We start from the raw sequence: 26,849 nt of genomic DNA on the forward strand, positions 1-26,849 counted from the left end.
TAAGGGCCTCTCCCTGCCGCTCTAATGGGAGAGGGTGCGCACGGGGAGCCCGGCCGGGCCCGCAGCGGGGCCGCGGAGAGAGCGCTGCCCTCACGTCTGGCCGGGGCCAGGGCTGGACTCAGCAGAGCTGAGGGCTTGAGGGCCACAGCTTTTCCGAGGAGCCACAGGGCTGCGACAGCTTTTGGGGGGCTCCCTTTCCCCCCCCGTGCCAGAGCGTCCCTCACGGGGAGCGCGTTTCGGAGGGGGAGAAAGCCTAAACCTCAGCCTAAAGCTCGGCCTGGGATAGGCCCGGCTGCCGGCAGGGCTGGGCCGGGGCGAGCCGTCGGGCAGGCAGGGAGGGAGGGAAGCAGCGGGAGGGGGCAGCGAGCCCGAGGGTGGCCCGGTTCAAGGGAGTCCCGTCCCGGGGCCGAGCCCGGGCTGAGGCGGGGCCGGGCGGGGTCCGGGCTCGCGCCCTTGGCGCTCGTGTCGCCTAAAATGTCTCATTAGCTAACTACTGTCCGCCGTGACGTCACCGGGGCGGCCCAGCCAATGGGGGAGGCGCTGGCGTGGATATTAAGGGAAAGTTAGTGCAAAGGCAGCACCCCTCTTTTGCTGGCAGTGACATTTCAACCGGGCGGCGGCTTCAGGCGTGCAAATTGGCCACCGGAGCCTTCAGGTGCCTCCTCCCGGCCGCGGGACCGCCGCGCCCGGAGCCGCCGCTGCCGCTGACAGGTAAGGTCTCCGCACGCCCCCTGCGCCGCCGGCCCGACGGGAGGGGTCGGGCACCCCCAGCCCGGCACCCCCGCCCCGCGGGGGGAAGGCGAGGGCAGCGGGCCGGAGCCCCGCACAACAGGTGGGGCTGGGAGGGAGCGGCTCCGGCCGCTGCCCGCCCGTCGGAGGGGGCGCCCCGGGGCGGAGGGGGCGGCGGAGGCGCTTCCCAAACTTCCCCCCTCCCCTTCCCCCCGCCCCGTGACCCGGGCCCCGCTGCCTCGCCGTGACCCGGCTCAGGTGGCGGGGGCAGCCGCGGGTGACCCCGGGCCCAATGGACGGGACGGGAGCGGGCCCTGGAGGCTCCGGGCCGCCCCCGCAGGGCCGCGCAGAGCCGGGATGGGGCTGCGGGGTCCGAGCTGCCGTCGGGGGCCGCGTCCCTGCCGTGAAACGCCGGCCGCTCGCCGAGGAGGCTCGGTTGCCCTGCTGGGGTTGGAAAGGTCCGGTAGCCCAGAGGCGAGCACCTCTCAATGCCCGAACTCAGGCTCGCCTTCCCGGCCCTGCGTGCCTCTGCTAAATCAGGGCTGCGGTGGCAAAGAGAGGTACCCGAGGAAGGCCGTTCTTCCCCCGAAATAACGCTAAACAAAATAACAGCGTAAAACCTAAAACAGCGCTTACCTGTCTTCGAGCATCTCCAAATACTCCTTACGGTGCGTTAGCAGGAACGCTCCCTGTGATGCTCCGCTATAATATACCGGTAAATGGACATTCTCCTTCAGTAATAAATCAAACACCATCTATCTCAGATCCTCCTCCCTAATTAGAGATGTTTATTGGAGATGGTGTTTATCCAGCTGTCATGCCGAGAAAAAGCTGTGACATAATTACCTCTGACCAGATAGTCTTTTATATGCATATCTCGCTGACATATAAAGGAATCGGATTGCATTTTAAAAAAATGACAAGATCAAATGTTGATTTTAGCCGATACGATAATATTTCTCGTCATTAAATTGATTGAAAACCAACTTCTAGGCTCTTCAAATTACGAATCTCGCTATTTAAACTTTTAAATTTTTTTTTTTACCAATTAAACGAGAGGTTCTACCAAAAGGATGGGCAGAGAGGGAAATACGCCCTGCAAACTTGCCGCGATAAATCAAATTCGCCGGCTAAAATGAAAAGAACCCTCGACCCTAATAACAGAGTTGACGTGCATACGAGTTTCTCTGTGGTGGTTTGCCAAGTGGAGGTTTTTGCTGCTAATTCGGGAGGCCAGGAGGGTCCGAGATGGGAGAGAGGCGAGATCGGGACCCCTCCTTTAAGGCGTTATTTTTCACCCCCGCACCTCGGCGGGGCCAGCGCGATGCTGCTTCCTTGGCTTTGGCAGCGCCTGCCGAACCATCTGCGTGGGGCTGAGAACGAGCCCTGATAAGCTCGGAATTACTGTGTAATTGAAAATATATTTTTGGGAAAGGCTGGTTTTACAAATATCAAGGGTGTAGGCTTTTGATCCTTTCTGCTGCCTGGGTTCTCCAGTTGCTAATAAAACTCGCATTGAGCTCCTTAGTGGCTTGATTAACAGGCAGATTAACTGTTACTGGGGTTTTGAACAGCTTGTCCCAATCAATAGCATTTAAAAAGCCCGTCAGGATGCGCTAAGCTTTCACCCCCCCCGTTCTTTTCTGAAGGCTTTTCGAGCGGGTCTGGTTGCTCGACACTTTTTTCCCATATTTATAAATCAAAGGCTTTCCCGTACGGAAAGATGCATGTTCTTCTCCCAGTTCCAGAGCGACTTCGGCAAGGTCCAGAAAGCCTTTTTTTTAACCTGCCACGAGGAGCTGCGCCTCATGCAAAAGGCCAACATAAAAGAGGTTAAATCGATTCCAAACTTTTTGCAGATTGTTTATAAACTAGAAAAGCTCCACTTAACTCAGTGTCCTGCGCATTATAGGTTTCAAACACTGTCTCTACATATACAAATAGGCATTAAGTGTCCTGAAGGCAAAAGCATTGTAGTCTAAGACGTCAGGATTTGTGTATCTCTTCAGTTTTAGACCGAACTGGACAAGAGGACTTTAAGCATTTTTCTGGGTATTAAAAAAGGTAGTTTGCAGCCCAGATATTAATACAACGAGACGATACTGGAGTTTCTAACTCAGCATTTTCTGCTGTCGACACCTAATAAAATACGAAAGGGAAGCAAAGGCTGCTGTTTAATACAAATCAATACCCAGGCAAGAGATCATATTTAAAAAGTGAAAATTATTTTTAATTAGGAAAAACAAACCAAAAGGCGCGTCTTGCCACGTATAATAGTTACTTACCTTTGGTTTTTTAAACCATTTTTATATTACGCCCATTTTTTTTCTTTTTGTTTGGAATAGTTAAGAGGGGGGGGAAAAAAAAGTGGAGGAAAAAAGAAAAAAAAAAAAAAACGAGCCAGATGCAGAAAAATGCTAGTTACATTAATCCTGCGCGGATTTTAAAGCAGAAATCTTCAAAGAGTGCCTAAATCCATGCCGAGAGGCAGGGCCCGGGGGTCCCACGGCCGCGGGGTCCCACGGCGCAGCTCTGGGCCCGGCAAAGGGAAAAGGGGGGCGGTGTGAGCCTGCAGGAGGGCAGGGCTTTGGGGCGAGGGGAACGCCGAGCAGCACTGCTGCTCCTCTCCCCCGGTTATACAGGCGAGCAGAATCATTTTAAAAGTGGAAAATTCACTTTAAAAAAAAAAAACAAAAACAAAAAAACCCAAGCAAACTAGAAAAAGAATAAAATAAATAAAGGGAAGAATTATTTTTTTTTTAAAAAAAAAAAAAAGAAAGGAAAAGGAAAACCAGGCCGGCCGGGCAGGGTGTGGGGAGAGCGGCGGGTGGCAATCTGCTAGGTGGAAAAAGGAAGAAAGCAGAAGCGGAGCGTTTCCTCGGGAGGTTTCCTCGGGAGGTTTCCTCGGGAGGTTTCCGCGGGCGGGCGCGGCCGCCGGGCCCGGGCGCTGCCGGGGGAGCGGGGCCGGAGCGGGGCCGGTCCCGCACGGTCTCTCCGCGGCGGGCGGAGGTAAAATGGCGGCGCGGAGCCTCGCAGGACCCACGGGGCTCCACGATGGGACAGCCCCGACCCCCGGCCCGGCTCGGCCCGGCCCGGCCCGCTGCTCTTTCTTCATCCCAACTTTGGCTGGAGGCTCCCGCTCCGGCCCCCCCCGCACCCCGCCGTGACGTCACCGGCTCACCCCTGCCCTCCCCTCCCCGCACAGGGAGGGATTTTTTTTTTTAATTATTTTTTTTTTATTTATTTAAATTTTTTTTTTGGCTGGGTGGGGGCGTTAAAAGGTTTTTTTTTGGTTTTTTTTTTGTTTTTTTTTTTTTTTTTTGAGGGGAGGGAACACAAAGCTCGCGGCGCCCGAGGGGAAAATAGCAACAAGATTACGGCTGCTTTATTCTGGCGAGGAGGCGTAAGAAGGTGCTAATCCAAGGGATGGCTAATTGAGAGCTTGTAAAAATGATATTTGCCTGCAATTTCGGACAAAGTGGTTTTTCTCTTTTCCCCCTTTAACGCCCTGTGGACAAGAGCAAAAAAAAAAAAAGAAATCACTCATTTGCTAGAGAGGGAGTGCAACAGGGAAAAAAACACTACTACAACAACAGCAAAACAGGATAAAAAAAAATCCAAATCCTCGGACACGACTGACTTCACTCCAGAAAAAAGGACTAGATCCCAGCTTTTAAAATCCCTTTGGATCCTCGGAGATTGGTGCGAGTTTACAAATCGCAGGCTCTTTCTGTCGCCCGCAGGATGCGTGCGGCGGGACTCCCGGCCTCGGCCAGCGGCATCTAAGGGAGGAGCGGCTCCTCCGAGGGACGGCTCGCCGGGACTCACCCGGCCCGGAGGGCAGGGACACGGCACACAGGTTCGGACTTGGTTTTGGACATGGTTTCTCTTCTCTTTCGCCGCTGTGAAATTTTTTCTCGGCGCCCCGGGAAGGATGTGTGGCCGCGGGCAGGTTAACTCGGCGGCAGGTGGTACTTTGGAAAGTTTTGGGGGAAGGAGAGGAGCTGAGCGAGGGGAGCAGGGGGCAGCAGGGTGAGGGAGGTCCGAGCCCGAGCCCCTGGTGTTGGCAGAGCCCCCCTTGGGGTGTCCCGCAGCCCCAAGGCCGGGCTGCCCTTACCTTCAGGGGGGGATCCCATCACACCCAAACGCTCCCGTGCGTCCATCGCGATATTCGGCTCCATTCCTATAAAAAACGCGTGACTCGGGACAAAAGTGGCAGCAAAACAAGCCGGGCAGGCTGACCTAGGCCTGCCCAAGGCGGCGGAGCCCCTCGCTGCTGCAGGTGGGCTCGGCTGCATCCCGGGCCGCTCTCCCTTCTCCGCATCCTGCCAAGGAAAGGGCTTTGCTTGGGCCGTTCCCGGCTTGGAGAAAGGGCCGGGGGGAGGCTGCCCACCCCAGCCTCTGCCTCCCGGGCCTCCCCAGCGGGCCCGGAGCGGGGTGGTCACCGCTGCAGCCCGGCGTCGGGGGAAGGGTAGGGAAGGGAGCGGCGGAGGGACAGGCTGCAGTCTCTTAAGAGCCCATTTTGTGCTATTAGGGAGCGGTGGCAGCTTCTCGGCGGGACAGGGGATGACAGTGCATGACGGCCGAGCAGCCCATTATCCCGCTCCCATTGAGGCGCCCTTTCACTCACATGCAAACTCCTTGGCAGAGTCGTTTGTCTCCTCATTGTACTTTATTTAAGAATGCAATGGTTGTCAGGGCTCTTATTCAATTTCAAGATACTTTATTGATGAGCTTTGACTTTTAGCACTTTTCACATGTCAAGAGAAGTCAAGTGTATGCGGCTACGACTTCATTTTATGCTTTGCGCGTTCATACTCTCCACTTTCCGCGGTGGCTCTTGGAATTTCTTTTTCCTGTCTCTTCTCCTTCTTCCCTTTCTTTTCCCCAAGCCTTTTTTTTTTTTTTTTTTTTTTTTATTGTTTTTCCCGGTGCAGACCCCCTCCCCTTCCCCCTCCCCCCGGACCACTCGCCATAACCGATTGGGACACCCTGAGCTCGGACTGGTGCTCCCAGTGTAACCTTAAATGCATGCGCTGAGGGGTTGCTTTAGAGTTTACTGAGGTGTGTCTTAATAGTCCGGCATTCAACAAATGTACTTGTGGTGTGTGGTCAGAGCAGCAAAGTCATTTACTTACTTTCCCCCTTGAGTTTCTGGCAGCCAGTGAAGGGGGTCCCTCGCAAAAGGAGAGGGAAGGAGGGGGGAGTCTCTTGGGACGGGCACAAAGCGGCAGCACTGCCCAGCGCCCGGCTCTGCCCTTCTCCAACTCCTCCGTGGGATCTTTTTTTTTTTTTAAAAAAAAAAAAAAAAAAAATCAGCCCGGCAGCCCTTAGTCAACAAATGGCACGTGGGAGAAGTTGGTGAGTGTTTGGTAAAGGACTCTTCAGGGCCTTTCACAAGAGCCCTCAATACACAAAGTAAATGGTGTATTTGCTCTGCTCTTTCCCGGCCGGGCAGAGCCTCCCGCTCCCAGCGCCGGGAGCGGGGACGGGGGGGCTGCGGCCTCGGGGAGCTCCGGCCGATTCACCGCTGACAAAGCCCCTGTCTCCCAAATATTTATGTCTTTACCATTTGAATGTTATTTTCCCCTTATCTCCATTGTCGGACCGGAGCGAACTGTTTAAATGCAAATTGATCTCACCTCCCCCCCCATCTCCCCCATCTATCCATCCATCTATCCATCCCTCTCCGCCATCACCACCGCGGCCCCCTCCCCCAGCCCGACCTGAGGACGCGGCTGTCCCCGGGGCCAGCGGGGCCGGAGCGGGGCCGGCGCGGGGCCGGAGCGGAGCGGGGCCGGCGCGGGGCTGGAGCGGAGCGGGGCCGGAGCGGAGCGGGGCTGGAGCGGGGCTGGCGGAGCGGAGCGGGGCCGGCGCGGGGCTGGAGCGGGGCCGGCGCGAAGCGGGGCCGGAGCGGGGCCGGAGCGAAGCGGGGCCGGAGCGGGGCCGGAGCGAAGCGGGGCCGGGGCCGGAGCGGGGCCGGCGCGGGCTGCGGGCGGCGGCGGCGGCTCCGGGCCCTGCGCATTCATATTCAAACGCCTGGGCCAATTGGGCCGGGGCGGGCGGAGGCGGCCAATGGGCGGCGGGGAGGCGCTGCCGGCGCTTTGCATACGGCGATATTCGGCTGGCAGCGGGCGGCGTTTGCACGGTGCCGAGTGATTAGTGGGTTTGAACCGCCGGCCCCGGCTCCGCCGCATTTCCCGCTCGGGTCCGGGCGCAGGGAGGAAGTGTTTTGCTGGAAGATGATGACAGAGGTCAGGCTTCACTAATGGGCCAGTGAAGAGAAGTGGAGGCGAGGCAGAGACCAAGGCACACACACATTAATACACTTGAACCATCACCAATCAGCATAGGTGTGCTCTGCCTCTCTCTCCCCACTTCACTCACACACTCTTTTATCTCTCGCTCTCCAGTCACTGACAGCCCATTTTATTGTCAATCTCTGTCTCCTTCCCAGGAATTCAAGATCACACAACCAGCAGCTTCAGTGGAGAAAAACTATTTTGCTGGCAACTCTTTTTAAAGCACCATCATTTCAAATCAGTGCGCTCTTAAACTATTGACAGGAGCTTTGACAACAAGACAGGATGCCTCATAAAGGTGAGTCTGTTCATTTATTCTCCCAACTTCTCCCTCGTCGCATTTTAATATTTAGGCAGGGCTTTCTCTCTCACCGCTCCTCTCTCCCTCTCTCTCTCTCGCTCTCTCTCTCTCTCTCTCGTATTCCCATTTGCATTCCGGAGAGCTTCCCAGGGAACTTTCCAGCCCAGGAGCTCACAAACTTTCTGCCTTTCACATAAGCCCGTGTCCTCTGGAAAAGCTAAAGCATCTGACTCGGAAAGCAATGCCAAGAGCAGCAGCAGTAATTCCCACGCAGCGTTTGCTGGTCAGGGAGAGCACAAGCGCCGGTGTCTGCGGTGCCGGTGCCGCCGCTGCCCGGCTCGCAGGGGCTCCGGGAGCCGAGCTGGGCTCCGGCCCCACGCCTCGCCGAGTGGGAGGGAGGCAGGGAGGGAAGCGGCGCCTCGTTGCCCCCGGGGCGGCCCCGTCCCCGACTTCTGCTTTGTGTTCTGCCGTCTGGCTTAAGGAAGGCTCAGTCCTGATGGTAGAGAAAAACAGAGGGCGAGCGGCCGGGAGAGCGGCGTGGGGGGAGAAAAAAAAAAAAAAAAATTAAATAAAAATAACCCATATCCTAGGCCAAGTCAGCTCCCAGGCGCGGTACAGGCGGGGAGCTGAGCGGAGCTGAAGGGCTGTCAGCTTTAATCAGCCACCCGGGGATCTTCCCAACTTGTCCCTAGTGCCGGCAACTTTCCCAGCTCCGGCGCGGGAGAAGCGCCGGGGGCGCGGAGCTGCCCGCACCGAGCACGGCGGGGCCCGGCCGGGAGCCCCGCACCGCCCCGTCCCTGCTCGGCACCGGGGATCGCCGTGCTCCGCTTTGGGGAATGTTTTTTTCACTCCTTTTTTAAATCGATATGCTTTTTCTCTATATATTATTATTTTTTTTTATTATTATTTTAAATCCCTTAACGTCTCTTATTTCTACAAGAGCCTCTTTGATGCGCCTCTGCACTACAGCAAAGCTTTTTTATTTTTATTTTTATTTTTTTTTAATTTTTAAGAAGTTGTAAACTCTTCGCCATGCAAGGAAAAAAAAAAAAATTTGCTCCAGCGAAGCGCAACAATAAACTTGATTCTTTTTTTCCCTCGCAAGTGCAATTACAAAAAAAAAAAATCCGTGTTTGAATTTAACCTTGTAAAGCTTTGCACGGAGGGGTTACATGGGAGCGCAGAGCAGGAATAATTTCTGGAAAGTTTAAAAACAAACTTTTTCGAATGATTCAATGTACCCGGCAGAGGCTGTTTTGGAAAACGACAACACCGTACTAGAGAAGAAAAGTGACTGCATCTTCTCCATTTTAGGGGCATAAAATAATAAAAGTGGCCCTTGACAATAAATGTTTATAGCTGCTGACCTTCACCAACAACTCATCGCAAAACCGATTCGTTTTTATCTTTCTCGGGTTTGCCCCGGGAAGGCAAAACTTTACCCTTAATATCTCTAATTACGATTTCACCGAGAGAGGGGGGGAGAAATACTCTCTGCCCTGAGATTATACGAAGATTTCGAGATTAAAAAGCGAGTTGCAGATTAGGCCCGGCCTATTAGGGCACGGCAAATCGCATGGCAGCTCTCGGAGGGAGTCCCGGGGGTGCTGCGGGGCTCGGCAGGAGGAGAGGGCGATTTCTCCTTCGTGCTGCTGGCCTGGCCGGGGCTGCCGAGGGTGGCGAGTTACAGACACGCAGCTCCTTGCCCCACGCCTCCTCTTACCTTGCTGAAGACCTCGGTTACCCTCGCCCTCTATTGTAAACCTCTTTCGGCTGTGTTTGGGTTTGTTTTGTTTCGCGGCTTTTTATTTTTCACCCCCCCATTTTTTTATTTTTTTTTTTTTCTCCCCCCACGCCACCCCCCTTTTTCTTTTCTTTTAAACCCACTCAGTGTCATTTCTGAGGTCCGTGCGGGCAGAGCTGAGAGCTGGAAGTTTGCTGGTGCCTTTTGGGATGGCTTCTTTCAGCCCGTAGGCCCCGCGTTTATGATTTGTGCATGAAATATGGGAGGAAATTGTGTCCGGAGCGGTGGGTTTCCCGTTCGGTGTGTGTCTATGCAGACGTGTTCGGTGTATTAAAGGGATGACTTCACGTTCAGTTCAGCTGAAGGAGATATCACCACGTCTCCATTGAAGTACAGTGTAGCTTGCTCTGCTGCTAATCAGGTAGCTCTCCAAAGAGCAGTAAATATTTACCAGTTAAAGTCTTCACGCTGCGAGAAAGTACTTGTTTGATGTTTATTTTTATGGATTTAAGATTACTAAAAGCTACTTAATAAATTATACCGTGGCTAGTCCTGAATGGGGAAACGTGCCTCTTTGATTTCTCCATCATATGCAGGAAGAGTAAAATTAATATTCATTATAGGCGCAAAAGAAAGAGAATGAGTATTTTAGGCGAAAAAAAAAAAAAAAAGGGGAGAGAAAATGAAGGCTGAGACTATTTCATTATTTTACCTCCTTTTTTTTTTTTTTTTTTTTTTTTTTAGCAACCCCCTTGAATGGGCTCTTTATTGTAATTGTCCCTCCCCAATTGAGCACCCCACTGAGCTGTTGTATCTTTTTACAACCCCTAACAACTCGCACCAGTAACACAATTACCGCCAGATATTTATAACGAGAAATTACTTTTCCATTTTCACCCGCGACGATTTCAAATAAATACACGGGGGCGCATAAATAAATAAATAAGTGGGGCCGGGGGGCGGCGGGGAGAGGGAAGGAGGGAGGGAGGGAAGGAAGGAAGGTGGCGAGAGGAGGAGAGAGGGAGTAGTGGAAGGAAGGAGGGAGGGAGGGAGCCAGAGAGCGGAGGGGGGGTGGGGGGGAAGGCGCTGGGGACTGTCCAGGCGCTGGGTCAAGGCAGGCACTAATGAAGGGAGAAGGGGCTTGTTTCTCTGCTCTTTGTAAGTTGGAGGGTTGTTGGTCCGTTGAGTTGGGAAGCTGCGCGGCCGGTTAAGGAGCCTGGGTTTCTGCACTCGGGGTTTGGGTAGAGGAGCAGAATGGAGGCCATTGTTCGCTTTCTGTAGGCTTTGTTTAACAGTTCTCACCCCCTCCTGTTCTTACTTTTTAAAGCAGTGAGGCGAGGTAGACAGCGTGTGTCACAGTACAGTGAAAAAGGGGAAGATCTAAAGACCAAAAAAGAAGTTAATCACAAGACGGGGAGTTTGAGGGAGAAAAAGTTGCTAGCGCCGCGCGGAAAAGGGGAGAGAGAGGAGGAGAAAAAAAATAAATAAATAAAAAATAAATAACCGGAGGAAATACCCGGAGGTAAAAAATGGAGCCCCGCTCCCAGCACTCAGGGCAGCCGGCGGAGGGTTCCCCCCTCCATCCCCCCCCTGCCGCCGGTGCAGCTCCCGAGCAGCGCCCGCCCCGCTCCGCTCCCCCCGGGCACACCTTCCCGGCCTCCCTGCACACTTCTTAATGTACTTCTTCTGCTTTGTCCTAGAGGGAAGACTTTAACTAGTGACACGCAGATGTGCGAGTCCCTAAATTGTATGAGAGGACAGTCCACCCCGCTTTCAGGCAAGTTTAAAAACATGACTTCGGACTCTCTTTGTGATTGTTGTCGCTCCACTTAATACAGCACCTCAGCGAAGAGCACTAACGACGAGGCAATACGCCACCTGCATGCAATTAAAACGAGAAACCACTTGGCGGGCTGCTTTTCTTAATTTCCCCCCCTCCGCCCCCCGTGCGAGTTAGGGATACACATGAACATTTTTGCCTTGAGGTATTAAAAAGCCCCCGAATCCTTAAACTAATCGGGGGGAAGATGCCTAAGGATGACAAAGTTAGCCGGTGAGATCTTAGCCTCTCTGCAGCTTAACTGTGTGCACTGCCTCCCCTGATTAACGCCTATTTTGTCACTGCTAGACTGCTATAGGCGACCCCCGTGGGATACCGCTCTATCAGCCCACCATGCAGAACAGTAAGTGACTCCGCGCCCCTTCGCGGCCGCGGAGGGCAGGCGGGGCGGCGGAGCGGGCGGAGGGGCTCGCAGCGGGCCGGGGAGGGAGGCGGCTCCGCCGGGAGCGGGGCTCTGCGCGCCCGCCCGCCCCGTCGGGGCTCGGGTACCTCCGAGAGCGGCGGGGAACGAAGGGGCCGAGAGCGCTGTCACGGCTCTCGGGCCACTGCTCCAGGCCCGCTTCGTGGCCCAGGAGCTGACTGAGTCCCTGCCTTCTCTGCGTGGGAGTTGGGCAGGAAAAAGCCACTACGTGTTAGGTGCAGTTCCCCGCCACCTTCTGCGTTTGTTTGCTTCGCGATTCTGATGTCTCCGTGGGTTATTTTTTGTGGGGTTTTTTTTTGGGGGGGTGGGGTGTTTTTTGTGGTGTTGTTGCTGTTGTTTAAGACCTGGTGGACAGGCCTGGGCGCTTCTCAGAGGGGGAAGCGCTGGCGCAGGGCGGGAGCGCACGGAGACCGAGCCGGGTGTGGTGGCCGGAGAGAAGCGGCCTCTCTTTGCGTCCCGGAGAAAGGGGCTGCGAAGAGGTGGGGAGAGACCGGGGCTGAGGTCCCAGGCAGTCCGGAGCAGGCCCCATCTCCTCGGGACGCGGATCACACACCGCGGGCCCTCCCATTCTGCGCGGGTAAGGGCGGCGGGGAGCGCAGGGCGAGTTGCGCGGCCCTTGCGCGGAGAGGTCACCGCAGTGCTCCTCTGGAACCTGACAGGGGATGCGCGCCTCTGGGAGCCCTTTAGCATCCCACCCTTAAACCCCCTAACAAGTTGTCACCCCCCGTGTGTGGAGCATCCGGAAAAGCAGAGGTTTTAGGGATTTCTCAGATATCCATTGCGCGAAGCGGTTTCTTTATTTATTTATTTTTTTTTCCCCCGCTGATTTATTTTTTTATTTGGTTTGTTTTGATGTTACTCTGTGAGGGTTTTGTCCTTCTTTAATCTTCCGGGGCCGCTGCGTGCGTGTCGGTGCGATGTATTTTCATTTATCCCGAGCAAAATGTAAGCCTCGGCAGCTCGGGGAGGGTTTTACCTGCGCCTCGCAAGGACGGTGGCGGCTGCCCTTGGCCGTGGCGTGCCGAGGGTTTATGGTAATGGGGGATGCCTTCACTCGCCCGTTTGGGATCGCCACTGCAAAACGCAGAAAAGATATCATTCGGGTGAAGCCTTTATTTTGTTTAAAGGTCGCGGCGGGCTCTTCAGGCTTTGTGTTAATAACTCCTGGGTGTATATGGTGCAGAGCATCCAAATTGACACCATATGTTTTCCTATTAGATGACTAGCAATAGAATACAAGGCGCATAATCATTGCCACTGGGCGAGATCTACACCGCTCTCCAGGGAAATTATATAATGATTAAGGCTTAACCTTTTAAGTGAAACTTTGATTTTGCTTTCCCCGCTGCCATTTTTTTATGTCGGTCCCCCCGCACGCATTCCCGGGGATGAGGAGCGGGGGAAGGGGGGGGAGAGCAGCCGCGGGACTGCGCCCCCGGCCCCGGCCCCGAGCCCGCCGGGGCTCAGGCGGCGAGGGAAGGGAATCCAGGCTCCTCTCCCCGCGGTGGGAAGCGCAGGTCGCAGCTCCGGCCGCGCTGCTGGGCCGGGGCGGCAAATTCCCCAGCCCCGATGTCACTTCGAATCCATTGCGAGGGGAGCGCGCCCCCTCGGTGTGTCCGCGCAGAGCCCCCGGCTACCGCAAACCGCAGCCTCCCTCCGAGGGAGAGCGAGTAGAGTTCAATCTAGTCTGAGTGATATCCAAATGCGGACAGAAAGGGTCGTTTTATCATGCTACTATTTGTCGTGACGATGCAATTTTCAAAAGCAGAGTACTGTCATAAAGTGACACGCCTGCCACAAGTGCTCCAACTGATCTTTTCAATTAGCCTTCCATGCATGATCCGGGGCGACTTCCGCCTATTTCCAGAAATTAAGCTCAAACTTGACGTGCAGCTAGTTTTATTTTAAAGACAAATGTCAGAGAGGCTCATCATATTTTCCCCCTCTTCTATATTTGGAGCTTATTTATTGCTAAGAAGCCTGGGCTCTTGGAGTCAATTTATCAGGAGGCTCCAAAGAGAGGAGAGCGGAGAGCGCGTAGAGCAGAGCTTCTCCAGGGAGACCCTCCAAAGCCTGGAGCTTCAGGTTGGGCACTGGCGAGGCAGCCTCTCGCTTTGCTTTTGGCGAAGCGAGCTGCGGCTGTGCGGATGCAGGCAGGCTCGCTTGGGCTTTGGGGTTTTAATTTTGATTTTTTTTGATTTTTTGATTTTTTTCGGCGGGGAGGAGGAGAAAAAAAAAAAAAAAAAAAAAAAAAAGGAAAGGCAAAGCAAAGGAGCAACCCAAGGCGATCCAGCCAGGAATATTCTGGGCTCTTTTTTATGGGGTTGGGTTTTGGTGTTCGTGGCTACGGCGGGTTTCGCAGACGGGGAGTGCTCCGTGGACGCGTTTTGGGAGCAGCGATGGCTCCAGGGGAGCAGAGGGCGAGGAGGGCGGAGGGGCCGGAGCCGGGTCGGGAGCGGTCGGAGAGGGGCTGAGATGAGCGAAGAGGGGCTGAGATGAGCGAAGAGGGGCTGAGATGAGCGAAGAGGAGCTGAGATGAGCGAAGAGGGGCTGAGATGAGCGAAGAGGGGCTCAGAGAGGAGCGGAGGGGATCAGAGAGGAGCGGAGATGAGCGGAGATGAGCGGAGGGGAGCGGTGCGCCCGGTGGCGGCGGGGCTCGGGAGGGAGCGGAGGGTGCTATGGTGGGCGCTGTGCTTCCCGCAGGTCACAGCGGCGTGAACCAGCTCGGCGGGGTGTTCGTCAACGGGAGGCCGCTGCCCGACTCCACGCGGCAGAAGATCGTGGAACTCGCTCACAGCGGCGCCCGGCCCTGCGACATCTCCCGGATCCTGCAGGTGAGGGCGGCGGCGCCCCCCGTCCTCCCACCGCTCCGTCCGCTCCGCTCCAGCGCCGCTGTCACCGCCGGGCGCTAATGCGACCCCCCACACCCACCCACCACCCGCCTTCCAGCCTAATAAAACCATCCATCTGCTCGGTTGTTGCTGCAAATAGACCTTTCGATGCGTATATATATATATATATATGCCTTTTAAAAGATTCAATTTTTTACTTTTCGTTCCCCCCTTATTTCCATCCGGTGATAACCTGCGCTGTCGTTACAGTTAGTTTGCTGTAATAAACTGAATTATACGGCTCGGCATAATTTCAGTTTCCTCTCCTTCCCTCCTCCTTACCCCCCGTATTTACTTATGATTTTGTGATATCTGTATGCGTTTGGCGTGGCTTACTGCTTTTTTTTTTTTTTTAATTTTTACCTTTTTTTTTTTCTTCCAAAAAGCAAAACAATTCTAAAAAAAAAAAAGCGAAAAAAAAAAAAAAAAAAAAAGAGAGAGAGAAAAAAGAACCCCCCCTCAAAGCCACGCTGTTTTAGCCCGGAATTTGTCCTTGTGGACATTCACGCAATCTGGCGCAGTTCAGGGGTATTTTGTAAATGTAGGTCTTGAAAACCCTTCAGTCACCCCTTCCCCCCGCAAGTCCTTTGGTTAAGAGCAGTGAGGAGGATGGAGACTAGTCTGGTTTACCTATTGTTCTCATTTAAGACGTATTTTAACATTGATACTAAGAGAATTACGTTTTGACCAGATAATTTTTTTTTTCTTCCGAATGTTTTTAAAGTATCACTTTTATAGAGGGTAGGGCCACGAATGTAATTTTTTTTTTTAAGAAAAAAAAAAAAAAAAAGACTCTCTAAGTAAGTTCTCATACCATTTAAGGTATATTTTTGTGTTATAGACCCATGCAGATGCAAAAGTCCAAGTGCTGGACAATCAAAACGTAAGCTTGTCATTGTTTAATGCATACTTAAACAATTTTATTTTTGTCTTGAAATTATTAATAATGTGATTTTCTGTCCGCTTCCCTATCCAGGTGTCGAATGGATGTGTGAGTAAAATTTTGGGCAGGTATTACGAAACTGGCTCCATCAGACCCAGGGCAATCGGAGGTAGTAAACCGAGAGTAGCGACTCCAGAAGTTGTAAGCAAAATAGCGCAGTATAAACGAGAGTGCCCCTCCATCTTTGCGTGGGAGATTCGAGACAGATTACTATCAGAGGGGGTCTGTACCAACGATAATATACCCAGTGTAAGTTCATGAAAAAAACCTTCCTGTGTGCCGTGTACAATGCTGGGTAGCCGTAGCGAGCCTCTGCTTCCTTTGTTTTGGTATCAGAAGAGAGGATAGCAGGTTCACATCATTTGCATGTGGCAGGGTCAGACGCATTTTTTCATACAGAATCTGACAAATGCCTTTAAGGAGGGAAAAAAAAAAAATAAAATAAAAAAAAAAACCAATATGCGGGTCACCCCTGCGCCTGGCGCCTCAGGACTGCGAGCATCAGTCGAAGCCATCACTCTGGTTTTGCAGGGTTGGGTTTGGGGCTTTTTTTTTTTTTTTTTTTTTTTTTCCCTTGGCTTTTTTTTTTTTTTCTTTTTTTTCTTTTTTTTTTTTTTTCCCCTCCTTCCCCCGTGGTTTGTTTGTTTGTTTGCACCACCACCACCACCAGCAGCGAGTCGGGGCGGCTGGGACTCGGCGGTGCGAGGCAGGGAAGCCTTGACTTGCGCCCAGGTCGAGCCGCCCGCTGCGCGGGGGGACGCGGGGGATGCGCGGGTGGCTGGAGGGGAGCGCGCTACCGCACTACCATTGCCTTTCCTGTCCTTTGCCTTCCAGGTGTCGTCGATAAACAGAGTCCTACGCAACCTGGCTAGCGAAAAGCAACAGATGGGTGCCGACGGGATGTACGACAAGCTAAGGATGCTGAACGGGCAGACGGGGACGTGGGGCACCCGACCCGGCTGGTATCCCGGCACCTCGGTACCCGGGCAGCCCGCACAAGGTAAGGGACAACCCGGCGGCCGCTCCCCAGCCAGGGGCGCCTCGGTTCGGCCTCGTCCGGCGGGGGTGGCCCCGACGCGGGTCCCTCTCGTTCTCTCCCCGCCGAGGGTGTCGGGCGGCTGCGGGCAGCCGGGTGAGGGGCCGGGGGCACGGTGGGCATCCAGCCCCAGCCCCGGCCCGGAGAGCCCAGGAACATCCGCTGCCAAAGGCGCGGTGCCGGCAGCCGGGAGGGATCCGGGAGGGATCCGGGGCTGAGCCTAAAGCTCGCCCATCGCCCGGTAATTGGGGCTCCCGCTCCCTGCCCCGGCCGCCTCCCCTGGCGGCGCTGGGGTCTCTCCCCAAAGCCGGGCCGTTCGGAAACTATCTCCGTAGGGCTGATTATAATTCCCCCTCAATGGACCCGAAACAACTTTGTAAATATAGGAAACTGTTTATCCTGAAGATTAATAGGTATTTGTTGTAGGAATGACAAGGGGATAATATGAAGGATAATGGGATGTTACGTTACATACTTAAGATGGTTAATGGCTTCTTTTTGAATGCGGGCTCTGTTGAGAGCCCTCTGTTGAGGCTCGGCTCTCCCTGGCTCTGGTCATTCCTTTAGAAGAGGTGTCTATATACAACAACCTGCTTTTTGTTTTCACCCCGCAAGGAAAAAAAAAATCGGTAACAGTGTGCGGAATATCTGGTACAAAGGATGTTTCTGTCACACGCAAGAATTTGTTATGGGAACAATTCTGTCGCTATGTAATTGCTCATTAGAGATCGTTTTGTTTCTCATTAAGGCGACATGAATAAGCGTCTAGTTGAAGGAGACAGCTGTAGAAATGTTCCACAGGAGACCTCTGGACACGATATGGCACCGCTTGCCAATTAGACATGTCAGTTTTAAGAGAAGAAAACAGTCTATGAAGGACACTAGAAAGATAGAGCGGAGCCCTCGCTTTCCCCCCACCCCCACTTTGGTGGTTTTTGTTGTTTGGTTGTGGGGGGTTTTCTTTTTGCATTTTGTTTTGCCCGATGTCCACCCCAGGAACCGGGGCGGCTCCTGCCGCCAGCCGCCCTCACCTCGCCCCTACCTGCGGGGCTCTCTCAGGGTCCTGGGGGCTCTCGGAGGGTCCTGGGGGCTCTCTCGGAGGGTCCCGGGCTCTCTCGGGCCCCTCTCTGGCCTCCCCGCAGAGGGAGAGAAGCGCGGAGCAGGGCAAGGGCAGCGCACCCACCGCCCGTGCGGCTCCCAGCCCGGGCACCCTCCGCTCCCGCCGGGCCGTGCTTTTGGGCTTTTTATTCTTTTTTTTTTTTTTTTTTTTCCCCCTTAAGAAAGGCGTCAAACGGTGACATTCGGGGCTCCCAAATGATAGCAATTACCGAGGGGTGCCGTGAGGCCCGGCCCTTGCGCGGGTGCGGTGCGGGCGCACCTGGGGCAGAGCCGCCCGTGTCTGTGCCGGGGATGGGGATGGGGGGACCCGCTGGATCTTTGGGGGGCAATACTGACCCCTTCCCTTGGCGTGGGAGGACCTCGGGAGCCCTGTCCTAAATGGCAGCCGAAATGAAGCGGAGAGGAGCGGGCAGGGCCGGCTCGGGCCGGGGGCGCGGCTGTGCGTGGGCAGCAGAGGAGAGAAGAGAGGGGGAGGCAGGCAGGCACTTAAAACATCCGCATGGCAAAATTAAAATTAATAAAATGGATTTCCTCTGGAATATTCATGCTCCCTCTAATGTTTTTCCCTTGCAGGGGTATGTTACTGGATTTTAAGAGTCCATTACTCAAAAAGCATAAGGCGAGGTTAGGTCTCAGAGGGGTACAAATATGGTCTCAATCTGATAAACGCCATGCAGCAGTGAATAAAATAATGGATACATGAGGGCTGACAGAACAAAAAGAGACATCTCTATCCGGGAGAAATTCTCCAGTGATTTAGTGGTTTTAGGGATCACCGAGACACTGTTTCTTATCTTTTTTTTCTCCCCTCCCTCTCTTATAAGACTAAAGCCTTCTATAGGATTTAGACACTTTCTCTTTCAACAGATGCTACAATGTTTTGATCCCGGCTCTATAGCTGAGAGGTGCTGCAATTGGTTTGCTATCTTTTTTTGCTTGTTTTCCGCCTCACTGATTAAGACACTAAGATTTTATTTCCCAGCGTCTTTTTTTTTTTTTTTTTTTTTTTTTTTTTTTTTTTCCAGGAAACAAATCCTATACCAGCGTCAGATGGTCTGGCTATAGGATAATAGGGACGGACATTCACTTACTTTCTTACGGATTAGGTCTGGAAGGTGGAACAGCTCTATTGAGATCGCTTCTTTTAGAGGCTTTTTTTTTAAAAAAAAAACAACAAAACAAAATCAAAAACAAGATGAAAAAAAAAAAGAAAGAAAAAGACAAAACGGGGTGTGTGCTTAAAAAGAAGATATCTTAATTGACGGGGCTGGGGTTGGAAACGAGCATTAAGGAGTTTAGGCGAAACTTTTAGTTAGCTGAAAGATTTTGGGGAGACGCGCTGGCAAAGAAGCACGACCTCAAAAGTTTGGAGCGCGGAGTGTGTGTGTAGGATGAAGGCTCGGTTCGGGAGCGGTTCCCGGCAGGTTCGGGGGAGCCTTTCCGGAGCGGGGCATCCCCGGGCGGCTCCCGCGGGTTCCCCCCCGGCGGCGGGCGCGGCTCGGGCGGACAGTGATGGATGAGGGATGTGGCGGAGGTGAGCGCGGCCCCTCCGCGGGCGGGCGCGGCCCCCGGCGCTGCCACCCGCGCTTGGCAGGGCGCTGCCCCGCCGCCACTGCCGTCCCCGGGCCCGGGGCTTTGTGTGCCCTGAAAAGCGGCTCCCCCCGCCCCCCCGCTATTCACCCGCCGCCGGCCGCCTCAATGGGGCTGCGGCCGCCCATATGGTGACCACGGCCGCTCAATCCCTGTGTTTAAATGGAGGAGAAAGTTCGGGTTTTAAAACATTTCAAAGTGGTTGAAAGGGTCCCACCAGATCCTGTCACAATTCCCCCCGAGCTTTGAAGACCGGGGCCATTGTTCGCCGATTATAAATGATATTACTTTAAAGTTGATTTCCCACAATATTTAAAGGATGTCGCGGGAGTGTCGCTATTTATTTTTGGCGTAACTTTTCAAGGGAATTAGCATAAGTAGCCCATGCGTCCCTCGGCCCGGCTCCCTCTTTATGCGACATCAAAACGCCTCGAAAAATATGCTTTGAAAGGAGAGGGAGAGCTCATTTAGGACAAGGACTTCTCTGCCTCCATCCCCTGGCCCCGGCGGCCGGGGGTGCCCGCGGAGCCCCCCAAACCCAGCCGGCCCCGGGCCGCAGCCGCCTCTGCCCGAGCCCCCAGCACAATGAAACTTTCCCCTGTTTAATGACAGAAATTACATTAAAAGTGGTGGAAATGCCCTAATTAAAAATGTACCACTTAAATGATATGCCAAACGCTCAGCTGCAGAACAGCGTATTTAGCTAGTTAGTGAACTCGCTACTATTTCTTTTAAAATTACATGTTAAAATTTTAAAAGAAATCTTACTTTTCTCTGGTGCAACACATTACAAAGAATGGACAGTCCTTTTATCTAAATATAAAATTCCATTTTCAGCAATTATAGCCTGTTCTTGGTGATGATATAATTACAGCTGTGCTCAGTAATAGGTGTCAAGGCAATGCACACTCATACAATAGTTGAATAAAACTGCAGAACAATGCAGGCACTTCTAAATTCACAACCTTTAAAATGAAATTGACTGTGCAGAATTCAAATAAAAACTGGATAAATATTTTTTTTAAAAGATTACAAGCTTGGTTTGGTTTCTTAATAGCATTTTCTGCAAACCTATCAACATCTAATTGATTAGATAGGAATTACTGATTATAGATAATCTGAAATACTGAACATCACTATTTTAAATATAGCAATAGGTAAATAAATGCAGCAGACAGAGGAGACTGCCATGGCACTCCAACAGGGATTCATGGAAAGAATCGCTTTCAGGGGAAAGTATTTTTATGCAGGTTTTATTCCTGAGGGAAAACAAAATGAAATTAAGACCAGGTGATCATAATTCCTCATCTCCGATGTTTACGTAAGGCTGGAAACCGAAATGTTCCTGTGTTACCCGTGTCATCAGCGCCGTGTTGCTTTGATACCCGAGACGTTTTTAAGGGAGGGTGTCAGCAAACATGGCTGAACTGGTTTCCAGTTGTGTTATTTCTCTGATAGGGATCTTCAAACAAGGGTACCCGCACCTCACTTTCCGACTCTCGCTTCCACAGATGGCTGTCCGCAACAGGAGGGCGGAGGGGAAAACACCAACTCCATCAGCTCTAATGGAGAAGATTCAGACGAGGCCCAAATGAGACTCCAGCTGAAAAGGAAGCTGCAGAGAAATAGGACATCCTTTACCCAAGAGCAAATCGAAGCCCTTGAGAAAGGTGAGTGGCATTTTCCTGTGGCTGAAGCAGGAGAGGAAAGCAAAATGTGCCCCGATTACGTTACCAGCTGAATGTAAGCACGGCATTCCTGCGCTTATATATATGTATATATTTAAACTCTGTGGCTCCCTCCATGCTCTTGTATTCATGGAGCTCCTAATATTCATTGGTGGCCGTGGTGTGCCCTGAAAAGCTGTTAAAGTGGTTTTCAAAGGCAAAGTATTCGGGGCACAGATCACAGCGACACACCGGTGCTGCACCCCGGGCTTCTGTCGGGGGGATAACTCTCCTCCCGTTCTCTGAGCTGCATTGCTGGGGAGGAGAGGGCAGGCAGGGGGCTGGCAGAGTCCTCCATGCCTGCCCCCACACTCACTCCCCATCCCCAGTGCTCCACTGCCCGGGGCTGGGAGCAGGTGCCCTTTTCCCCGGCCAGCCTGGGCGCTCCTCGCCTCTGACCCGCTGCGGAGCTTTGTCCTCGTTTTGCGCTGTTATTTAGCGACGTGCCATTTCGCTTCTTGGTGACAGGGTCAGAGCTGCCTTGGGGACCCCCCCAGTGGAGGCAGAAACCCTCACTGCTTCTTGAAAGATGCAGCACTGCACCCAAGCCTGCCCATCCCCATAGCAATGCTCCCCAGCAGGCAAGGAAGGCGTCCTCCTTCCTAACACACAGGCAGAAAGCCCAGCTTTGCCTTTGCAGTGATGCTTCTTAAGAGCATTTAGAGCACAGGCAGTGCAGAAACAACTCTGATTTTACAGTCAGCCACATCAGCTCTGCAACTAATGCAAGAATATTTCCTCCTGCAGAATTTGAGAGGACCCACTATCCCGATGTGTTTGCAAGAGAGAGACTAGCTGCTAAAATAGACCTGCCTGAAGCAAGGATACAGGTACTGATTTAATTATAACTAGCATTATTTACACTATCACTATTCTGATTTTGTTACTCCTGGCTTCTCAAAGCACGGGGCAACCCATATTTATGATCAGGTATTTGCCCATATCCCTCTTTCAGGAAAACAGCAGCAGCTGGCTTTGCTTTCACCCGCTGCTTTGCTCCACTGCAAGCCATGGCCTTGAGCTACGTGGGGGAGGCCGCGTGCCTCTAGTCCTTGTAAGGTCACTCACGTCTCTCAAATGCTGTATTTCCAGGTGTGGTTTTCCAACAGAAGGGCCAAATGGAGAAGGGAAGAGAAGCTGAGGAACCAGCGAAGACAAGCCAGCAACACTCCCAGCCACATTCCCATCAGCAGTAGTTTCAGCACAAGCGTTTACCAGCCGATCCCACAACCAACCACCCCCGGTAATGCCACCAACCCGCTCACGTCCATCCATCCACCCTCCGGGCAAAATGAGACTCTGAGGCTGTGTTGCCAGTTGTAATTGTGGTTAAACTAATGTCTCCATCTATCTGTCTATTCTATTATAGTTTCCTCTTTCACATCAGGTTCCATGTTGGGCAGGACGGACACGGCGCTCACGAACACGTACAGCGCGCTGCCGCCCATGCCCAGCTTCACCATGGCCAACAACCTGCCTATGCAAGTAAGTCCAGTGCCACGCCAGGGCACGACATTCCCTCGGGATTCTGCGGCCCCTGGGCTGTGTGTGACTGTGGGTGGGGGCCCTTCCTCCCTGCCATGAGGGATTACAGGCCCAAACCACCCTGCAGGGAAACCAAAGGCTTCCTTGGCATCTGAAAAGATGCCCTGCTTGGGGGAATCAGAAGGGAAGGGGCACTGAAAGATGTGGTGCTCAACAAGCACTTTTCTCAGATTTTTGAAAGAGAGAAGTCCTCAAATTTTCAAGGCAACAAATCTGGGATAAAAAATGCCGTTTGGGAAAAAAAAAAGAAAAAAAAGAGTGGTTAACCTCTGGAACTCTCTGATGCCATATTGTGGAAATTGCTGCCTGAATAAGCTGCTGGAGGGTTCCGACCTTCTGGGTGTAGGTAACGTGGCAGCGGCACATTAGGAACACCTGAGAGAGGGAAGGATGTGATTAGCATCAGTGGTTATGCCAGCTAAGCCAGAATTGCAAGAGCTGTCAATCCTCATGCCTGAAAGCATTAGCTGATCACCAGCTGGGTTAGGAAGAAATCTATTCCTTTGGGGTCTGTTTCTATAGACCTTTCAGATGCAAAATTCCTCCTTTTTTAATGGTGGGGTTGGCCTAGGAAGGTGCTGGCCAATTACGGGAGTTTTACAGCTTTGTCTGAGGCGCTCAGCATTGACCACTGCTAGAGACAGGCGAGCAGATTAGAGAGCCTGACTCCTTCGCTGCAGCAATTACCATGTTACTAATTGCTGAACCAAAATTAACCAAATAAAGTTAGAGTCTTGCAAGTAACTCTATGGAAAGAAGCAGTGTTGGCTAGGTCGCTGTTTCGTGACGTCGGAGGCCGGCGGCGCCGTTCCGGCAGCGGGCTGGGAGCCGATGACAAAAGATCAAAAGGCTGATACAGGAGGGGACCCTTGGGAAAGCAGGAGGCCCCTGATTCACCACTGGGCACCTGGGCAGGGACACAGCACGTGGGAGCTGCTCTGGAAAGCGTGGTCACCGTGGCAGGGCAGAGTGTCCAGAGCGGGTGGCCGAGCCATTGGCTTCTCCCCGTGGGTGCACAGAGTGCTGCGTGTTCCCCAGAGCCCAGACTGTGTGCTCAGCAGGTGAGGCTGTCACTGCTGCTGGAGAAGGTCTGTGTCAGGGCTGTGCAGACAGGAAATATGTGCAGACGTGTCCGGTCTCGTGCGCTCGGAGCGGGAATTACTCATCCTGCTTCCCTCGCTGCCTCCCCGGGTCACGGCTGCGCTGCTCCCCACTCACCCAGCAGCCCGGAGCAGGAGAAGCCCCTGCTTGGTCCCTCCCTGGCTCTGTGCCATCCCTCAGCCCCTGCCCCCAGCTGCTGTCCCCCCTGGCAAATTGGGTTTTAGGAGTCGAGGTAGATGGAGATGTCTGCTCTGGGATGTTGCTGGCGCAGGTTTGGGGTGGCTGCGGCTCTGATGGGGACCAATGCACGTGTATATATGTATATATGTGTATGTTTACATGGGTTTGGGGACTCCCCTTCAGAGCCTTGGGTCCCCCCAACCCCTCACAAGGTCTGTGTGTATGTGCCCCACGCTGGCACACACAGGACCACTCTGTGCCTCAGCGGAATAATTTTAGTTGCAGCACCAAGTGCGAGGTAAGATGCTGTCTCTGTCTCTGGCTGCAAATGGTCGGAGACATCTTCCCTTCACATGGGTATAAACGAGGCCAGCACTCAGGCTTAGGGATGTAGCACCTCCATCACACCTGGATGTGGGGATCTGCTGGCCAAGCATGTCTGAAAAAGCTCCAGTAACCACCCATGTTGGTTTTCAGACCGAAAGCCTCCATGAAGGGCCTGCTTGGTCAGGCTCCTAAATAGATCTTTACAGCTGGGGTCCCTGAATTTGAAACATGAAGCTCATTTTTTGCTGCTGCACGCTTCCTCTGAGGGCTGGCACGTCCATGCCCAAGAGTGTGACGCTGTCTTTAGCTGCAGTGCCACTTAACACTTTGTCCTTTGCTCCCACAGCCCCCGGTACCCAGCCAGACCTCCTCCTACTCTTGCATGCTGCCCACCAGTCCATCGGTGAATGGACGGAGCTATGATACATACACCCCTCCTCACATGCAGACACACATGAACAGCCAGCCCATGGGCACCTCTGGCACCACTTCCACAGGTGAGTGACCCCGTGCTCCCCCAGCCTTCCTGCCCTCCTTGCTCCAGCCATCAGGCTTTTCACGCGCATTCCCCGTCAGAAGTTCTCTCCCCGTCACTGGGGGAGGTCTCTCCCCTGGGATTAGTTGCTGCCATACCAGATAGAAGATGAAAATGTATAACCTTGCAAACTAGAGCAAAAATTCTGATATTTAAGCTGCTCCTTGGAGGGCTAGATGGAAAGAAAGCTGATTAACAGGGGTGGTGTTGAAATAGCAGGACAGAGGCAAGCTCTTTAGTGAGCCCCCCATCCCTCAAAATCTTCCCTGCATAATTAAATTTGAAATCAGAATTTATTTCAGCATTAAGTTTCAGCAGAGATATCCACAATGGTGAGGTTAAGTGCATGTGAAACTCTTTGCAGAACTGGGCACATTTTTACCGTGTCTGTGTCAGACGTTATTTATTGTTAAAGATTTGAAGTTACCAAAGAGGCAGGGAACCTGTAGAAATATTAGCCCATGCATAAAAAAGGCAAATCAGGGTGAAAAAGGGCAAGTGTCAGCATAAACAGGAGCAAACCAGGCACTTTTCAAAAGAATAGAACTGTTCAGTGCATTTTGGGCTGAATTCTCAACTGATACTAATGAGCCGAGGCTCTGGCATTTATCTCAAAGCATGAAAGATTATTTATAACAACTATCAGTGAGATATGCATAGTTTTAAAAATATATACACCCCCAACCCCCAGTTCCACGGGCTGATAGATGGTGACATTTGATGTTTACTGGAATACAAGCTCAAATCTGTGAAACTATAAAGCAAAAACTGTGCTATGTATAGAAAAACCTAAAATATCCATTTTTCCCCTCTCAATTTTCAGGTCTCATTTCCCCTGGAGTGTCAGTTCCAGTTCAAGTTCCTGGCAGTGAACCTGATATGTCTCAATACTGGCCAAGATTACAGTAAAACATGTGTTAATTCCGTAAATGACTATATGGACAACAGTTGGATGTTCAGCAGTATTTTATAAAGGAAGAATGGCTCTCAGAGTACTTCTGTACTGCAACTGTGCCCTATGCTGTAACACATGGAAAAGACTTTCACATGGACCTTTGTACACTGAAGGCATTATATCAGTTGGAACAAATCTTCATTTTGGTATCCAAACTTTTATTCATTTTGGTGTATTATTTGTAAATGGGCATTTGTATGTTATAATGAAAAAAAAAAAAAAGAACAATGTAGACTGGATGGATGTTTGATCTGTGTTGGTCATGAAGTTGTTTAAAAAAAAAAAAAAAAGAAAAGGAGGAGAAAAAAAAAAAAAAGAAGCCATGATCAACAAGCTTTGCCACGAATTTAAGAGTTTTATCAAGATATATCGAATACTTCTACCAATCTGTTCATAGATTATGGATCGATGTTCCAAGTTTGTATCATTCCATTGCATATAATTAAACCTGGAACAATACGCACTAGATTTATGTAAGAAAAATATCTGTTGGTATTTCCAAAGGTTGTTAACGGCTGAAGCTATGTGCAAACAGGGGTTAAGAGAGAGCTTCGATGAAGAAAAGAGTTTGATAGATAAAAGGTAGATTGTGTCTTCGATATAATCCAATTTGTTTTATGTCGAAATGTAAGTATTTGTCTTCCCTAGAAATCTCCCAGAATGATTTCTATAATAAAGTTAATTTCATTTATATTTGACAAGAATATTCTATAGATGTTTTATACACATTTTCATGCATCATACGTTTCTTTTTTGGTCGGCAAGAGTTAATTGTTCTTAGATATAGTTGTACTACTGTTCACAGTCCAATCATCTTTGTGCATCTAGAATTCATTCCTAATCAATTAAAAGTGCTTGCAAGAGTTTTAAACTTAAGTGTTTTGAAGTTGTTCACAACTACATATCAAGATTAACCATTGTTGATTGTAAAAACCATACCAAAGCCTTTGTATTTCCTTTATTATACTATTTTCTTTTTAACCTTATAGTGTGGTGTTGCAAATTTTGTTACTGTGCTAGGTTAATCTCATTAAGTTTTATTTTGATTTTATTTTCAGTTTCCAGTGAGGAGGGTTTCTCAAGGAACATTTTTATAGACTTTCAGCCCTTCCAACCAGCCTGTAATTTGGGCTAACAGAAAGAAGATAGGTTCACGTATCTAATTGCAGCGGAGAGCAGGAGGAGGTTGTTTATTTAGCTGGGGTTTCTGGGGATGCTCTAAACAAATCCCAGAACCCAGCTGAATTTCCAGAGGGGAGTTTTCCCCGTGCCAGGCTGAGGTGGAGGCCCAGTGTCTGTCTGTTCCCATCGTACCTAAAGTACGTAGGGACACACAAACACCCAGAGATCCATCCCCGACTTCTAAAAATTGTTTTTGTTAGGATGCTTAAAAGGGGAAAAAAACCAACCCAGCTGTGTTTTTAACAGGCTCTTTGGGAGAGTGAATGCCATCCCTTTATATTGCCACACAGCACAATCTTAGTGTAATTTTCCATTGAACTTGTAACCTGGTTAATACCTCAATGCGCTTTGTGTTAGGGTTGTTAGTGTGGGCGTGGGTGG

The 26,849-nt window shown here is 51.8% G+C and overlaps 1 protein-coding gene across 48 annotated transcripts; it reads left to right on the plus strand.

Annotated features, from left to right (window-relative positions):
* Positions 1 to 464: 464 nt before the first annotated feature.
* Positions 465 to 26,157, plus strand: PAX6 (paired box 6). 48 transcript variants are annotated; one of them, XM_086892432.1, is made up of 14 exons: positions 465 to 711; positions 7,187 to 7,329; positions 10,777 to 10,853; positions 11,205 to 11,259; positions 14,041 to 14,171; positions 15,070 to 15,111; positions 15,205 to 15,420; positions 16,006 to 16,171; positions 20,428 to 20,586; positions 21,391 to 21,473; positions 21,736 to 21,886; positions 22,013 to 22,128; positions 24,143 to 24,293; positions 25,155 to 26,157. In XM_086892432.1, the coding sequence occupies exons 4-14, from the start codon at positions 11,250 to 11,252 to the stop codon at positions 25,238 to 25,240; spliced, it is 1,311 nt and encodes a 436-aa protein (XP_086748558.1). In that variant the 5' UTR covers positions 465 to 711; positions 7,187 to 7,329; positions 10,777 to 10,853; positions 11,205 to 11,249; the 3' UTR covers positions 25,241 to 26,157. The 48 variants fall into 48 exon arrangements, with proteins under 48 accessions (XP_086748558.1, XP_086748569.1, XP_086748567.1 ...); XM_086892443.1 differs by lacking the exon at positions 15,070 to 15,111 and adding an exon at positions 4,473 to 4,588 and having other exon boundaries at positions 555 to 711; XM_086892429.1 differs by lacking the exon at positions 465 to 711 and adding an exon at positions 6,862 to 7,082.
* The last annotated feature ends 692 nt before the right edge of the window (positions 26,158 to 26,849 follow it).

Source organism: Cyanistes caeruleus, chromosome 6 (assembly GCF_971803275.1).
Source record: "Cyanistes caeruleus chromosome 6, bCyaCae1.hap1.1, whole genome shotgun sequence".
NCBI classification, from domain to species: Eukaryota; Metazoa; Chordata; class Aves; order Passeriformes; family Paridae; genus Cyanistes; species Cyanistes caeruleus.